Genomic DNA, 17,844 nt, shown 5'->3' on the forward strand with positions numbered 1-17,844 from the left:
GCGAGCAGAGTTTTGAGCCTTACCCCTTTGAGAATATCATCTTTGTTATCACTCCATTTCATGAAGAGGACTATTTTCCAGCTCGTATTGCAATTCACAGAGTTGACCTAAAAGGAAAACTAAAGCCATTAGTCCCACTGTCTTGTGCCGGCACAAGATGCTGCCACAAAGTACTGCCTTACCTTTTAGACAATTTTCAACAGAATATTGCAGACCCCGTTGCATTACTCTAGAGAAGGAAAGCCCTTTCTGCAGGGCTGACTTGCTAGGAAGTCACTTGCTACACATCACTGTCCCATGACTTTTGATTTTTAAGAAAAAAATTATTTTTAGCCAGTCAAGCACAAGAGATCAAACTCAAACCTCTGTCCAGTGCCCAACAGAAAAGTCTGATAACTATATTAAGATGCTGATTAACGAGATAACCACAATGCCACAGGTACCAACCAACTAACCAATGACCTGATTTTCATAAAACACAAGTTTTAGCAGCTTAGCTGAAACATACAGAGGTTTGTACAGTTGCTCCAGCTGTGTCAGTCTGCTCTTACCTCATTGCATCCCGGATTATCGACAAGCTGATGACTACTGGCATGGAGAGGCTGGCCAGCATTGACAGGATTCAGGACTACTTTGTCTCCAATGACAACCTGTAGATAAGTGCAGCGTCAGACAGAAGCTTGCAACCTGAGAAAGCTCTTTTTCTTTCTTTTTTTTTTTTTTTTAATGGGAGTGATGAGAGGAAATCACCTTCTTGCAATTTGGAGAGATGCCAGACTGAGTATGAAACCAGGATTCTGCTCGCTTCAGAATTTAGCTCATCATACTTAGTCATTTGGACAGAAAAAGCCTCTATACCATTGGACTCAGAGACTTGCAGAAGAAATACAGACTGCAGTTCTGGTAAATAACCTATCTGCTGCTTTCCATGAAGTTGTTTCATTGGTTAACATTTAACAAATAATTCCTATAGCAAAAGGTCAGCCAAAAATCCTCCTCCTCCAAGACATACTTGAATTTGTAAAATCAGATTCTTGACCAGGCTGGCATATGACTCAAGACAAATGCACTTTATTACGGACAGTAAAGGTCCTGTTCTTCCCTTCTTCTAGGCCAAAGTCTTGCTTAAACTAAAAACCAAAAAGCCTTTCCTGTTATGAGAAGAACTGTTCTTAGTGATAAAGTGTCTGAGAATTGGTGCAATTTAAGAGCTTACAGCCACTAAGACTGTGCCACCCCGTGCCTTGGCTTGATGGTGCATCTGCAGAAAAGGAACAGTCACATCAAAATGGATGGGGCTACTCTGCAGCATAAATTATTCCTATTTCATGTTTAGGTGTCAAATATATGCCTGAACTACACCATAGAGCACAGGAGCTGGCTACCGCATGGTTCTATGCGGATAATATACCCAGGTGACTCAAATTCGTAAAAAAGAGATTAAAACAGTAATGCATTTAATTCAAAACCAATTTTTTTCCAGATTTCCCATGAACAGGACCCATTTCACCTCATTACCACCTCACTCCTCATACATAAAATGATGAGCTTTGAGTTCAAACTAACAACACTAGAAATAAAAAACGCTGATTATTTGCTCCAAATCTTCTGAAGGAATTCAGCATTTCCTACCATTTTGAATTGGACAGGAATTGTGAAAGGCTAGCATAATTAGGTCCCTTATTCCCTTAAATCACTCCACGTTTCCAAAATACAAGTTACCATAGCAATTTTCCTCCCCCTCATGACAGCATAGGAAAAGGTTGTTCCTGCAACATCACGCACTAGGTGTGTGTGTTTCACTAACTGCAAGACAGGCCTCCTGCAACAAGCCTTGCCAAGCTGTGCACAAAGCAACACGTGACAACCTTCCTCTTGGCACTTACGCTGTCTCCAATGGAACGCAGTTTGTAGAAGGGCTGTATGTAGAACCAGGAACCTTCATTTCCAGCTTCATCCAAGGTCACCCTCATAGCGTTCTTCTCTAGTAGAGCTGGAAGCCTCTTATTTACTGTTAAGTATTTGTTACTTTTTAAGTGAAGCAGCTAGAATAAGAATCAGAGTTCAGTTCTAAGAATGCTCATTTCTCCTCCCCTCAATAAATAGTGAGCGCGCGTAAGATAGCCACAGTACGATACAGGAATTAAAATAAAAACTAAATTATATAAAAATATCGATGAATTCAGGCACAATTTCACTTACACTTCTTTCAGTATATATACAGTCCTACAGCACAAAACATCTTCAGCTAATCCAACAGTCCCTTCTCCAGCAAACGACAAACACTTAGAAACGCTCTTGTCACTTTACAACAGCCCATTCAAAACCCCAGGACCGAAAATTGTAAAATGCTGGGGACTAAGTGGTGTTCCCTGTAAGAAGGGGGTGATAAGAAGTGAAGTTGCTCTTATCTTGCTTTGCCCTGTCTGATTTAACAGAAAATGTGACTGCTGCTTTGAAGGCTCTCTTAAAAAACCTGCCATCCTTCAGCCCTCCACTGCGTGCCACCTCGCAGACCACGCACCATCAGTGCCAACGTGTCAGCAGCAACAGGTCATATTCCAGCTCCAACCAACTGCTGTTAAATTTCCCATAAATTTAATAGACAGGTGCTTTTGTGAAGAAAGAACTTTCTCATGCCTTTTAACTACCGTAAACAGTGGTTACTCCCAGAGCATTTAGGAGTTACGGGAAAATATGGGCAAAAACTTATCATTGCTCTTAATAGTGTTGATGCTTGTGGTCCAATCAAAAATTCTTTCATCATTAAAGGTAACTTCTTATTTTTTTTGCCTCAAGCACACAGACCAATAGTGCATTTAATTCAACCAAAGCAGGGACTTCCCTGCCCTTCCTCCACTGGGTTGCTCCAAATCCTGCAATTGCTTTCAAGGGCAGCCACCCAACTTCTCCTCGCAAGAAGAAAGCCCACTCTGCCTGTGCTCCCAGCCACCCCCTCTGTTGGCTGGTGTTTTGTCAGCAGAATCAAACAAAAAACATTTGTAGAGGAACTTCTTAACTTTTAAACGCTCAGGTAGCAATCCCTACTCCTGAAGTGCTGAGGCACACTACAGAGTGGATGTAGGTCCGATCTGATTCCAGGGTGAACCTGCACCTGCTGCATGTTATGTTCCCCATTTATTAAAGATCTGTCTTTTTTAATTATGTAATGATTGTACTTTCCGTTTTTATTGGTTTAATGCTTTTCTTCCTCCCATTCCCTAGAATCCAGCATACCATTTGCTTAAGGGACTGCAATTACTTATACGGCTCGATTTTCCTTCTCTGTGTCAGTTTATTATTTGACACGTCAACATGTGGTTGTGAGAGACCATAATTGGCTTTGTACAGTGCCCGTGCCATCTCCCAAATGGCCAGCTCTAGTAAAGGCTCTAAGAAGTATTTCTGAACAAAGCAACCATACAGTGACCTCAAAAAAAAGCACAATTAACCCATAATAAAAAAGTAACTCCATCATAGCTATACACCCAGTTCCTGCTTCACACGATCCCACTTCAGGACACTGTCACACTCTGCAAAGTGACAGACTCTTGTCCAGGAATTCCAGAAATTAAAAGTCACATTGAGCAGGGGAGTTTGAGCAAAATCCTACACAGCTTGCAAAGACGTTCACAGCCTACCTGGATAACATTGCCATACTGGATGACTGTTCCCAGCAGTTTCCTGTTCTCAGTTTCATTCTGTTTCTTTTCCAAATCTGCCGCATGCTGAAATTAAAGGAGAACAATTTAATTGCCAACTGTTTTATAAAGGTGTGGCAAAACACTCCAGGTTCTTTATGAGTATTTCAAAGAATCAGAAAAACAGTGAGCAACCAAAACAGTGTAATTCCCTTTTTCCAACAGCACCATTTCCAATTCTCTTTTTCAATTCTTTAGGAAGACAGACACATGACATTTAAGCAATCCGTAATTTGGGCAGAATTGGACAAAGTTTTGGAAAAAAACATGAGATCAAAAACTCAGAAGACAAGCCATGAGAAGGCAACACCATACCTGTGGAGGGAAGGTGAGAAGGGATGAGTAACTACTCAAGCCAGGAAGTTTGTGTTACATCCTACTGACTTCTATGCACATCGAAAGAAAAGGACCTCAACTTTGGATTTTCATTTTACTTTGCCAACGTAGGCCCCAACTTTTCCACTGCCTGTCTTTTTATGATGACTCTCATCACCTGCACCATGCAGTAAGATTAATTAGAAGACATTTACAAATGCCCACCGCAGCTCCGAATACCCGAGTTCCCAACTTCTCCCAGCACAGAGCTCGTACTCCACGAGGCTGAAGGATATCTGCGCCACGTTACAGACTGGCTGTGAAAATACAGCTGTATTTCTGGATCACACTAACATGGTAACGAAAGGAAAAGCCCTTGCAAAACTGAATGATCACAGGGATACACTGTTCTGTTTAATAACTTAATTTATAACCAGTCTCTTGCACTTTGTTTTGTTTTAGAAGAAGGGAGCTATTTTGCCCAGGCTGGTTTTAAATCATTTAATTTGGTAAAGAAATTCTCTCTTTATATGAAAGATGATTTTTTCATGCTAAAAAAATTATCTGTATTTGCTTTAACTCATATCTGGTGGTAGAGAGTAATTTAAAACTAGACCTTTTTGGAGGCTAAGCATCAACGCTCATGGATTGGTTCTCAGATCTCAAGGACTCTCCTGGAGGAGAAGAAAGTGCCCCCAGTTCCTAACTGTAGTAAGGTAAAGTAGCGATAACACAGGACAAAGCTTAGCTACTGCGAAGGAAGAGCTATCCATATATGTCATAAAACCTCATCATCTTCAGCTTACTCAAAATAGGCTATTTTTAGAAGCTGTGCTAGGTATGATAGCTGGCTCTTGCTCCAGGAGAACCTGGAATACAGCTGCTCATTCAAATACAAATATATATTCAGAAGTATATATCCAGCAAAATTTTCTCTTTATTATTGAAATACAACTTTTTTTTCCTTGATTTCAAAGTATTCTGTTGAGAAAGGATTTCAAGACACTAGGGCCCTCAACTATCAACGGCAATCACAGAAGACAGGACTTCTCTGCCTGCACTGGATCGGGTGCCACATTTATTATAAATAAAGAGAATAGCGTGCTCTTTGAAAATATCATTAAGACTTCAAAAGCATGCACCAAAACCGACAATCATTCAGGGAGAATCATTTTCTGTGGCCACTAGATGTCAGCTTCTCAACCAGCACCGTTTCTTGATACCAAAGAGAGACAAGTGTCCCAGATTTTAAATCCCTTAAATGGCATTAACTTAAAATAACCTGACCTCAGCATTGAGCACTCCACGGCAGACAATAAATTCCACCAGCAGACAAACAGAAGCCAAAAAAGGGCAAGTGATGATGAATACATCTTGCATCACCAACTGCATTAGAAATTATATGCTCTGATAAAGAAATCTTATCACCGGCAGAGCTAACCCCACCCCAACACACATCACGCAAAACGCAGAGTTTTTTAGCGTGTGCCAACACATGGAAGAGATGACACATGTACCCATTTGATTGGCAGAAAAATGAGTTTTGATATATGAGTGATATACATGGGACTAAACTATTTTAAAGTCACACATCAGCCCCAGGTCACTGAAGACCTGATTTGACACGTGGTACATAAAGGCTAATCCTTTACGTCAAAGTGATGCATATTAAATAATCTGCAATAAAACTGCAAAGTACTTCAATCCTTTCACTAAATCAAGCAAGGAGTTCACACGTAGTGGTACATTTCAGTACAAACATCACTCAACTGAGGCTAAATACTGGGAAAATCTAATCCTGTATTCCCATACGGACCCTGGCACAAAATGGTAAGGTGTGAGATGAACGTGGACAGGTCCCCAGCACCTGAACTGGCATGTACTGAAGAAAGAGAAGACAACTTCAAATGACATTGTCACCCAGGGCAATTACAAAGTATTTTCATTACAAATAATTTCGACCATACTTTCTGTTCAAATCCACGAACTCACACACACAACCTGTGGGCATAAACTCTTCCCTTCCCTTTTACACCAGAAAAACCAAACCCAGACTCCGCCGTTACCGGAGCTTGCTGCCGTGGTCTGCTTCTCTCACCATCAAAGGGGCAGGAGACATGTGGCACAAGTGAGGGACCTTTGTGCTACAGCCAGTACCAAAATAGCTTTCTCCTTGCCAAGTTAATACTTCTAGGTTATAAAATTATGTTTTCAGAAGCAAAATGAGTCAAACAGCCTTTGTGAAACGCAGGAGCAAGGCAGCCATATGGCAATCAGCAAATGACACTCTCCTGCAGGGCCATCTTGTATTTCAGTCTACAATGAGCTTAATATAGGCTTAAAGAAACTAAAAATATTTAGAATTGTGATTTTGACACGAAGTACTCCAGCTATGTAATTTTAACATAAACACGGAGTTTATTTAACTCTAAAGTCAACAGATGGTATTTAAGTTAAGCTGGCTTTTTCTTCTAAATAGGAACTCTAAAAACAGCAATCAATTGCCTTACTGGGTTTCCAAGTGCTGAATGTCAACATTTTACCCAGAAAATATTAAATACTGCAAGCTAATAAGGAAGGAGAGGCTGTCTGGCCTCATAATTACTCATAATTACCCATCAACCTTTACATGTATTAGCAGCAGCCACGCTTGTTTGAAGAATCCCAGTAGATTTATCAGACCGGTAGCTGAGATGGCATCTACCAGCACAGCCAACACCCGTGACGCCCAACATCAAGACGCAACGCCTGAGAACCCTCTACTCTGCGTGGTTGTTTGGAGGGTCCCGTTTTTATGTTGTTACCACCCAAAACGCTCACGTGGAGCGGTACTACAGGCTAGCACAGTTTATCAGCAAAAGCTGAAATGGCTACTGTGACTCTAACCCAGTATCAGACACACTGATATTGGGACAGACAGACCTTGAGCAGCACGTTGCCATAAATCAGAGGATGTTTAAAGAGTTAGACCTCCGAGAATGTCTCAAAAGGAGTCTTATATACTGGTTTCTTTATGCTTTCTCAGTGCCTCCTGGTCAGCTGTGTCAAGTTGATTGGAAATACTTATCTAAAGCAGTGTGGATGAGAGTGCTGGTGATGAAGAGGAGCTTAAACACGAATACTTACGTGCAGTTTATTGAGTAGCACTGCATCTGTTGTGCTGTTAGCTCCTGGCTTTGCTGCTTTCCAGAACTGCTTCTGAGCTGAGTACCGGTTCATGGGACATAGTTTGAACAGGCAATCTATAAAAACAGATTAAATAAACAGAGAGATTGCTTCAATCGTTTGTAATTATCTGGGGTTTTGCTGCTGTTATTGTCCAAATATTCCAGCAGCAAGAAAAGGTTTATAAACAAATTCCAGAAAGCTCTCGATCAGACAAATGCTTTTTTGGGCAACAGGAATGTTGCCCCATGAACGATAAAAATTAACTGCTGCTGCCAAACATGTGATGCAAGACCAGAAAATTTATAACTTTTCCCAGTCAGAAACGCTACCACACTAAAATGGTAACACGTTTCAATGCTTTCCCAGGCAAACAGATTCATTTTACACACTTTCAACTTTTAATTTTCCTACTTTAGTAAGTATGCTGCTTCACACAATTAATGTTAGGCTGGGGAGTTTTGGTTTGGTTTTTGTTGTTGTTGTTTGTTTAGTTTTTAAATCAAATCTCTTCTATTGCGAGGGAAACCGAGGCACAAAGAATCGGAGAAACTCACCTAATGATGTAGCAGCAGCATAAAACTCCCTCAAACAGTAGCACACACAGGCACAGACATTCAAGGCATAGCTCCAGGTAACAGTGAACCCCCCGGGGTGTCAGGATCTTTACCCAGTCCATTGACAGTTTATTTAACATTCTGCCTGGCAAAAGCCAGGAATTACCGCTCATTAGTCTTATTAAAAATACAGTTTTATATTGAAGAGATGCTAACTTATCAGTAATAAAACCAAATTAGCTGCATTCACTATTTTTCCTCTTCTCTGTTGCTAAGCAACTGAACACCCAAAAAAATAAATCAAGCTATTCAAAGACAGTGCCTAAAGTAGCAGCTTGAAAGTTCAAACAAAGTGCCAGAAAAGCCAGAAGGCTGTTCCCAGTGCCTCTTTGGCAATGGTGGGATGTAAGACTTGAGGCTTCTCATTCCCGTGGTGTTTCTCCAGGCTCCCAGAGGATGCTTCCAGAAAAGCGCTGCAATCAGGGGAGCAGCAGGCTGGGGAGAGACCTACCTGGGGGCTTTATCTTCCCTGCCTCAAAAGCACAGCTGCTTATGGGCTACCTTGCTGATAGATACGTCAGATGCATGTCAACCAAAAAGGGAAAAACCCCACACTGAAGACAGGTCACTTCACCTCTGCCAGAGGTTCCAGCTGCTGAGGAGGCTGAGCCCTGCTAGAGACAGACCTTGATAATTTTTTAGCTCAGGATGCTGTTTATGATGGGCACCTTCACTCTTTTCATGACTTTCTTAAAGAAAAGAGCTATTGAGTGTTGCTCTGCTTGTCTAATCCAACCTCAAAGCACCGTTAGAGCACACCAGGCAGTACCAAACACCTCTCACAGAAGGGCAAAGGTCTGTCTTGGAAACTAAAATCCCTTCCAAGGGGTTAAGCACCGGTGGCAGATTGTCATTTCATCTCACAGTGAGCCACCGACTGCCAAACGGGCTGATCAACTTGTCCCAAACCTCCACAGGAATTCCTGCAGCCGGCTTAGCTGGTGGCCCAGTATGCCAGTAACAGATACCGTAGGAGCTGGGTATGGCACTGGGGACATTAACAGGGTGACATGTACTGCCGAAGGAGAAAAAGGGCTGAGGGTAAGTGAAAGGGGATTTAATTGCATTTATCCAGAAACGTTCACCTGCACTTCGACACCACCAGCTTACGGCTTCTGAACAAACAAGAAAAGTGGAAAGCGAAGTGCAAACCACACTTCCCAGGTTTGCTCTCTTCCACGTATTTTACATTTCCATAAAGACGATTCACAGAGATTGACAGCACAGAATGGATTCAAAAAGCCACTGCAGGCTGGCACTTTCAAGCTAAGACTATGCACTGTAAGCAACACACCCGTTACAAAATCTTCTATTTTTGCTTAAACCATCAGTTCACACAATGACAGCAATTAACACGCAGCACTGCATAGAAGCATTAATTGTATGCTAGATTTAGTCATGGTGCAAGTGTACTTTTTTCCATCCTTTTCAGTCAAGAAAGTTGTCAAGTTAGGCTTAACTTCTCAATTGTTAACTGCAAGCAGCCCCCTCTCTTCCCTGCAGCGCGGGGGAGAGGTCTACAAGCGTTTGACCTTGTCCAATGCAAGGAGGGAAAACAACCGTTTTTCTTAGGTTTTCTTCATATTTACAAAGCTACAGATCTAAAACAAACAATGGAAAGCACTCAACTTTTTTTTTTTCCTAATATTTGTTCTACGAAATCTATTTCTTGAGTGGTTGAGGAGTTCAACTCCACCTTATTCACCTTAACAGGGCCACCAGAGGCTGGTTGATACTGAATGTCTTTTGCCAGGAGTCAAACTACATAAACTTTATGTCCAAAAGCCTTTTAGATCTCCAGATTCCACAGGCTCATATGTTTACAAAAATCAACATGCAAGGAAGTGCTGGCTGAGCACCATCACGGTCAGCAATCCGCAGCAGCGATGACTGCCGAAGATTAACCGACTCCTTGTCGGACACTCTACTTTGGAAGTTAGGTCCATTCCTACCAGATTCAAAATGAAGCCAAAGCAGCTGAAGCAATTCAGCTCTCTGCTCTGATCACCGATTCAAGCAGCTTTAGCCACATAGGAAAGATGATAAACAAAGCTATTATTGCAAAGTAATTAAATCTTATTATACACTGTTTGTTGAATATTAACCATGAAAGAATTGCATTTTCTTTTCAGATCTTTATGATATACAGTGAAAAATGGCACAGTCACACACTGAATAAGTATAAAAATAAAACACTATGTAATTGCTGATGGAGCAATGACACATCATCAAGCCTGAACACCAAACAAAGGTCCTGCAGGAAAAAGTGGCTGCATAGTTGTGTACTACCCTGTCATGCACACGGATGATGAATGAAGGCTGTATCGACATGTATTAAATATGCATGTCAATGTTTTCAAGCTAAATCCTGTTCTTTCATCAGCAATTGCTTTCATCTAATCAAGTGGACTGAGCAAGACCATTATTGCACCATGTGACACGTTAATGCTCTCACTGTTTGGACATTTAGATCCCCACATGGGTCTCTGCCATCTGAAGTTCACAAAAATATTGTCAGTAATAATTGGCTATTCTCTGCATGTACCAGCATCACAGAGGAATAATCAAAATCAAGGACACTAGAAATGTTCTGAAGTATTCTGGGGTTCAACGAAGAGAGAAACTCGCCAGCCACATTACACCAACTGCCATTCTTTCTACTTTATGCTTTTAATTTTCTCTTCTTCCTTTTCCATTCCCTTCTCTTGTACGAGACCTTGCTTCTTTCCTACCCAGTCATATTCTCCAAACTTCCAACCTTTCCTGGCAGTCCAAGCCCAACCAGTCAGATTCTCTAATTCCATCCTGATTAATTTATTCGGCCACCACCAACTAATTAATCCATCCCTTCTCTTTTCCTTCCATGACAGTAACATACAGGACTCCATTAATACTTGAGGAGTGATTACGTTTTGCCCAGACAGCCCTCATCTCCCGAGGTTTCCCAACTTCATCATCCAAGGCACTTCATACTCTCAAAGCACAAGGAACCAGAACTTTACAAAGAAGAGGCTGGGCTTGTTCCTTAACCATCAACACAATATTTTGCCAATCACTTTTTTGGAATGCAGACCTTTCTTTAAAAAAAAAAAAAGACATCTGGAAAAAGTATCTGGGGGGGGAAAAAAAAAAAAAAAAAATCAGCCAAAACAGCAAAACTTAAAAACATCAGGCTGGAATGGAAACTTTCAGCCAACCTTGAGCCTCCGCAGTGCTTCTGCCTCCACCCTGCGGCGAACAAGAACTGCATTGCATGGGACCAGGCAAGCTGCTGCTGGGCAAGTGAAACTTATCGTGTGGCCAGTCCCTCTAAAGCAGTAACAGCATCTGGGCTCACAGATGCAGGACCTGATTTAAGAAACAGCCCATCACCATTTCACGTACCGCCAGATGGGCGAGCTCCTCCGGCGCTGCCCGCGGCAGCCGCCTGGCTGGAGAACCCCGTCCTCTCCCACCTGCCACGTTCAATTCCAGCAGGTATGCACAATTTTTGCTTTCATAGCACAATGAAAAACCTGATCAGACTGATTTTTCTTTGTTTTTTTATAATGGACTCTGTTGCATGGGAATTTAGGTAGTATTTAGGTAGTATGTTAATAAAATTATAAAATATAATGCAAGACTCGTGCAAAATTGCAAATATCCACTAACTTCAGAGAGGCAGGAGTGATTTGGAGAAGCAAGTGAATATTTCAGAGCCCACTCAAGATGCCATCACCTTCTCTCACCACAAGCTGCCTAGAAATACTGAAGTCAAACATATCTATGCAATTCCAGTCTTCCCTCCAGAGGGTTTCCCCACCACTCGGGGCATGAAGTGATGTTATTATGTCAATTCTACCCTCGGTACATGAGGATGGCTCAGAAAGTTGCTAAGCGACGCTGCTGACATCCAGAGCTCTTAGTGGTGCCTTCGCTGGGCGACAGCTGGGCACCAGTGACCACTAAAACTTTCCACCTTTGCTACTTTCACAGTGTGATCAGCCCAGCTCAGTTTCGAGTCGCAGCACACGATTTTTCTCACTCTGCCACTCTCTAGTGTGCTCGTTTCTAAATGATCTGGAAGTACTTTTAGCTTCAGCCAGGCTGGTTGTGTAATACACCACTCATCATTTTTTCCAAATCCTTTCTGGCTATTTTAAGCTTCTAGTAGAAAGTCTTCACCAACTTTTCTGCAGTTAGAGAACGCAGGCATCAAATATTTTGTTGGCAAAAAGCTGTACCATTTATTTCGTTTTTTAAACGCAGATCCAGACCTAACAAAATGCCAACTGGAGAAAGGTACGAGTGAAGAAAGAATTCATTCCGCCTCTCAAAAATGGTACTTCGGAGTACTTTCAGATGAGGGAAATCTATAAAGATGAAGATATTTAAATAAGTCACTTACAAAACCTGCTGAATATTTAACACCAACACAGCTGTTTCTTCGTTACTTGGAAAAACCAAACTCCTTTCTGCGTAGCAATGCTAAAATTAAAAGAAAATTAGCAATTCCCTGTTAAAATTTAGCAGCTTTTCTTCAGACTTTTCTATACTTAGATAGCTGATATTCCCCCAAGGCCAAAGCCTGCTCCCAGCAGAGAATAAATATAAGGATAGTATTTTTTAATTTTTATTTAAATATAAAAAATAGCAGCAAAGAGGATGGAAAAGTAACATAGCTGGCTCTGATGGAAATATTGCAAATAGAAGTTCTCAACTTTATATTCCTGAAAGTTGCACAGCTTTAACACACTCTGAAGGATGATAACACCCCACAGGATGAAGAGTTTATTTATTTAAAGACAAAATGAAGACCTCTTTTGTGTTTAGGTGAAATATTTTCATGCAGGAGGCATACAGAATAATACCAAACGCATATATTCAATCACAGGCAAGCTTCACCTCCTCAGAAGCCCTCGGATTACTACATCATCTATTTCTATACTTGTTCCTTCTGAGGTTTAAGACGAATAGATGACAGCCTAAGAGGTTCAAAGAATATAGAACAAAAGCTGCTACAGAAATGTGTTGATTATTAATCATTCCTGCGTTTCCACAAAGAACGGGAAAAAGAAGAACCTGATCCTGCTGAAATGACTGTCTTTGTGAGGAGAAGACACCCTTTCATTATCCATTTGCAGCGCAGGAGCTTTGCAGGGAGCACAGCAAACCACTTCAAAACACGGATTTTGTCCGGGCGCACTAAGCGCTCGACCTGCTGTCCCAGCGGAGCCAACTCCATCCACAGCTCCAGCAAAACAAGCAGGAAAACAAACCTGGACCTTACACTTTCAGGTCAGGGGAAGATGACTGAAGTCAAATCTCACGTTGCCACCAGTTCTGCCGTGCCACGAGCGCGGAACATTTAAGCCAGGTGAGAAGGGCAGTCGCGTTCCGAGCCCAAAGATCTCGTCACAATTACACACGCCACAGCAAAGCAAGCCCATCATCCAGGACTCAAACACTGAACTAATTACATGACAAAACATATTAGAGGTTTCTGCTGCTGTGCAGCCTGTTACCTCTCTCCTGCACGCTGTTGCATCTTGCCTGTTTCAAGGGCTTTCAATGCTTTTCTTTTTAAAGCAGAATAAAGGAGGAAAAGTCACCCTTGCAACCAACGTTTAAACGGAGAGCCTGCACGATTTACGGTCTAAATATATTTTAATTTTTATGTTAAAATAACCACCCTCAATTCATATCTGCAAGACATGAGGGTAACCACCCTCTTGCCATTGTACTCATTTCTGCGTAGTTTTACCAATGAAAAACGCTACTTCATTTTTTCAAGCCAAGAAATAATGAGAAATTTTCAACATGAGAAATAATGTAATTGTTTTCAACTTAGAGCTGATGTATCAAACTGAAGGGAGAAGACTGCAACAGCGATTTCAGAGAGTGAAGAGTTATACACCTGAGAGCTGGACATTGAATTTCAATGCCTACTAGATCAATAGTATTCTTTAATGCAACAGTAATTAAAAAACAAGGGCTTTTTGAACACCAACTAGAAATGACTCCACACAACATTGTTAGTAACTTTACAATAATAAATACAGCATTTTAGATGTACTGAAATGCACTGTGGGATAAGGCTGTTCTTCAGCAAAAACTGAGCAAGGGAACTTTATTCCAACAAGGAAGAGCAAACACATAGCTCCTCACCTGCAGGGAAAACTGTCCTGAGAGGCTCTGGGCACATTGCCATGTCTCAGGATAAATTAAGAACCAAAGCACAGACAACTCACAGCACTACAAGCAAACACCCTCCCAAAGCCCTCAAGACCACAATGGTACCAAAGTGCCCAAAAACCTACCAAAAGACTAAGAGGAGAAAGTCACTTTTAAATAAACATCTTGGGTACCAAAGAGTTCCGAATACACCAGTGTTTGTTTTATTTCTGCATGTAACCTCTTTGGTCTCCTTCAAAAAGAAAACTGCTACTCGAAAAGAGAGAAATATTTAGACACTGGATATACAGGCAGTTCCAAAAGGAAATATTTGCAGGAAAGACCAGATTCGTTTTTCAGTCTCTGGTACGAGCAACGTTGAGTGAAGATGCTTTGTGAAAACCAAAAGCCAGAAGGTACAGCAATACAAGCAGAAAGAAAAAAACCCACATTGATGCATTTAACTGAAACACATCCCGTTTGACATCAAGGGGGTCAAGTTAAAGAATGCAAGAAAACTGGCAGCCTCCTTGTCGCTGCAGGGTGGCATTGTGATGGGTAACATGTCCCCGGATGGGCGATACAGAGGGCTACAAGAGATCTGTGAAGACAACAACACACTGAGTTTCCTCAGAGAAAACTGTTAAGGACAGAGGGAACATGCCAGGTATCCCTGAAAGCACTAAGGAACAGGCCTAATTTATGGACACACTTGGACCAAGAGAAGGTACTTAAGCTAAGAATAATCTCCAGAACCTTTAGAAAAAGTCTAAGCACCATGATGGCTCCCAGCTAATAACAAGTACAAGCCAGAAAAAAAAAACTCTTCACATTGAGGAGAGGGAAAAAGAAAACAAAAGAAAAAAATCCAAGAGAAGAATTCACAACCGTACACGTTAATTTGAGCCAACCCAGGATCTCAAAGCTACTGGTTTCAGTGAACTGAATTTTTACTGTCTCTGCTCATCTCTGTCTCTGGTCCAGCAGGAAAAGAAATCCTGGACTCGAAGCAAAACTTGGCAAGAGCCAAGTCCAAGGCCAACCCCTTCTGTCTCCCACAAGTACTGAAAATTAAGTTTTACACACTACAAGGAGAAGCATTAGTACTTTATATGAAGGGAATTCAGCAAACTAACGTGCACAAGAGGTGCAGAAGCATTTTTAAGTGAACTGTCGTGGCTTTAGCCTTTGTCCCAGCCTTCAGAGCTGCATTCTTAACTCAAAAAGCCGCCTCCTATCTCCTTTTTAATAGTTTCCATGATAAATCTCCCTGCGAGGCACTAAAACAGAAGTTTCGGAACACGAACCCTTGGACATTCTTCCTCAAAATCTTCAGGTCTTTTCAGTCTATGAAAGTGGCATTTTACACTAGCAGTGAATCAAAGAATATTCATCTGTTGGCCATATCTCATTTTTATTTCGACTGCTCACCTCTTGGATTTCATTTCCACATTTGCTTCTTCAGTTGTTCCTGCTTTTCCGCAATAAAGTTCCTGCTCAAAAAGGGTCAGGAAGTGGGGGCAGGAGGCGAGGAATGGCTCAGACAGTCCGAGCACAGGAAGAAGAAGAAAGATCAAATTCCAAACACCCTCTGAAAGCATCAGCGTGGAGCAGTATGGAAAGAGTATGGTTGTGCTATTAGGCAGTGCTGACGTGACTGATCAGTGTAATAAAAGCCGTTTCTATTTAGGAGAGCTTTGCGTGCGTGTCGTAAGAAACGAGCCCCCACAGCATCACACAAAACAAGGGGCACATTTTTCAGCTGCTAAGTATCTTGATTTTCAGCTTTTAAAAGCATTTGGCTTAAAGAAAACCCACATTGCCAAAAAATAAGATATAGGGAAGTTAAATAAATATTTGATAATATTATTGAAGTCTAGCTTGGAAGAAAAGAAGAGATAATAAAACGGAATTCAGTGTTTTAATTTTTCTTATGCTAATGAAGTGCTTAGGATCCCTGGCCTGAAGTGCTCATTTGTTTCTTTCCTTCTGCACTGCACGCTGTCGCCTTCCCAGTTTCTGGCCCCACTGCCTTCTGCAGAATTGCCAATACCACAGGTTCACAGGACTGGCAGACCCTTAGACAGCTTACTTAGCTCATCCCTTGCTCCCAAAGGCAGAATTAACTATGCCTACTCCATTCCTGACATATCTCCTGAAGTCATCTCTTCCAGCACTGCACTATTTCTGTATCTAACCTACTTATTTTTACAATTTAAGTCCATTCCTTCTTTCCTTCTCTACGTGGGCATGCAGAACACAACTTCTCCTCCCTCTCCCAGCAGCATTTGCAGGCTCCTCTGGCCCTGTCACACAACTACCGAGATGCAAGACTAATTGGTCTTCTTCCTGACCATTACTCTCCTCTGGATTTTCTCTAGTTGGCTCAGATCTTTCTGGAAGTACAAAGTGCAATACTAAACAAGATGCTTCACATAGGGCTCTGCCAGGAAGTAAAATTGGAAAAAATAATTACTCTGTCTTTTGGCAATGTTTCTTTTTATATATTCCAAGGCAGCAATCACACTTTTTGAAACAGTGCAGCATCAACAACTCCTATTCAAACCGTGGTTCATGCAATCCCTCGGTCCTTTCCTGCCGCAGAGCTGCGTATGCCCATCCTCCTCCTCCCTGGACGCAGTCACCTGAACGCAGCCTTTGACATATGCCCCCACTGAACTGCAACGCCATTTTTCAGATCGTTTCTTCAATTTTCAATTCTGGGTGAATTCCCAAGTTTTCTCCTACTCTGTGGAGCTTGCAGAGGACAGCTGGCTGTGAAAAATGCAGTTACCAGCAGCGTGGCGGCAGACACCCAGTGCTACGCTGGCAGCATCCTTAAGGCGTGTGCTGCCACGGAGATAGCCAGTTTACTGGAAATCTGGACATGGATGAACTCAAGCAGCACTATTTGAAGAGCTTAGCAAAGCAAAGATAAATGCAAAAAAAAAAAACCAACCCCAGACGTGCCTTAATTATAGGAAACACCACCCAGGAGTTGAATAGAGCAGAGTCATGCTGCTGCACTCCCAGGCAAACAGGGTAAAACACCAGTGCCCACATCCATTTTCTCAGTCTGAAAGCTTTATTCCTTGCTTTCTGTTCCTAGGCTTGGCTTGAGTCTTTCACCTCACTCACTGAGGCCCTCTCCCTCTCTCTGCTTTAAACAGTCACCATCCTTTTGGCAGGGGACCAGCGAGATGCTCTTGCTGAAGCCTATCAAATGATGCTCCTCAATCTGCCCGGGTTCACTCCGGCGCTGTACGCCACTCCCCTTCTCAGGAACAGAGCACGGAAGACGCCGACAAATCATGCAGCTAATTAAAATTTGGCAGAGCCCTCCGTAGCACAGTCTTAGCACTGGAGACCGCACTCTGGTTGTCGTTTTGAAACGCAGATGATGCTGACAAGGTATATATATGCTGTAAATACAAGTGCTGCTATATATTGCCCCTGCTTAAATTGTCTGCAGCGCCGTACCAGTGTTACAGCAGAGAATAAAACACTTCAAGCGCTTCTAAAACACACGATATCCCAGTTTGACAGCACTGAAGAGTTAAGCTGTGCTGGCAGCGCTGCTGAAACACAATCTATAGCTTTAGAGATCAAAAATGAAAGTGGAAAATAGTCCCTAAACTAGTAAAACAGCCCCTTCCAGGAAGAGCTAAGAGCACTGCTTGACCAAAAAAGGCAAGTGAGCGCTGGAAGCCCCAGCAGCAAAGCCAGGCTGTATCCAGACAGCTGGATAACAGAAACGGGAACGCGCCGGCTTCACCGGGCCGGATTGCAAATGGGAAGAACAAACGTTCAGCGGCCACGGGCGGAAGCAGAGCCTGCCAGCATTTATCCCAGCAGCCAACAGCACGTTCTTACTCCAGTTCGGGTGGGTTTTT

General features: G+C 42.1%; 1 protein-coding gene across 8 annotated transcripts in view; it reads right to left on the bottom strand.

Annotated features, from left to right (window-relative positions):
• Nucleotides 1–17,844, bottom strand: part of ITPR1 (inositol 1,4,5-trisphosphate receptor type 1) — a 169,729-nt gene that overhangs the window by 118,927 nt on the left and 32,958 nt on the right. For all 8 annotated transcript variants that reach the window (XM_086618909.1, XM_009984139.2, XM_086618914.1 and 5 more), the window contains 5 exons: nt 7,143–7,258; nt 3,642–3,728; nt 1,887–2,045; nt 552–650; nt 24–107 (listed from right to left, as the gene is read on the bottom strand). In XM_086618909.1, the coding sequence (XP_086475035.1) occupies nt 24–107; nt 552–650; nt 1,887–2,045; nt 3,642–3,728; nt 7,143–7,258 (545 nt within the window). The remainder of the gene's footprint in view (nt 1–23; nt 108–551; nt 651–1,886; nt 2,046–3,641; nt 3,729–7,142; nt 7,259–17,844) is intronic.

Source organism: Tauraco erythrolophus, chromosome 12, assembly GCF_009769465.1.
Source record: "Tauraco erythrolophus isolate bTauEry1 chromosome 12, bTauEry1.pri, whole genome shotgun sequence".
Classification (NCBI taxonomy): domain Eukaryota; kingdom Metazoa; phylum Chordata; class Aves; order Musophagiformes; family Musophagidae; genus Tauraco; species Tauraco erythrolophus.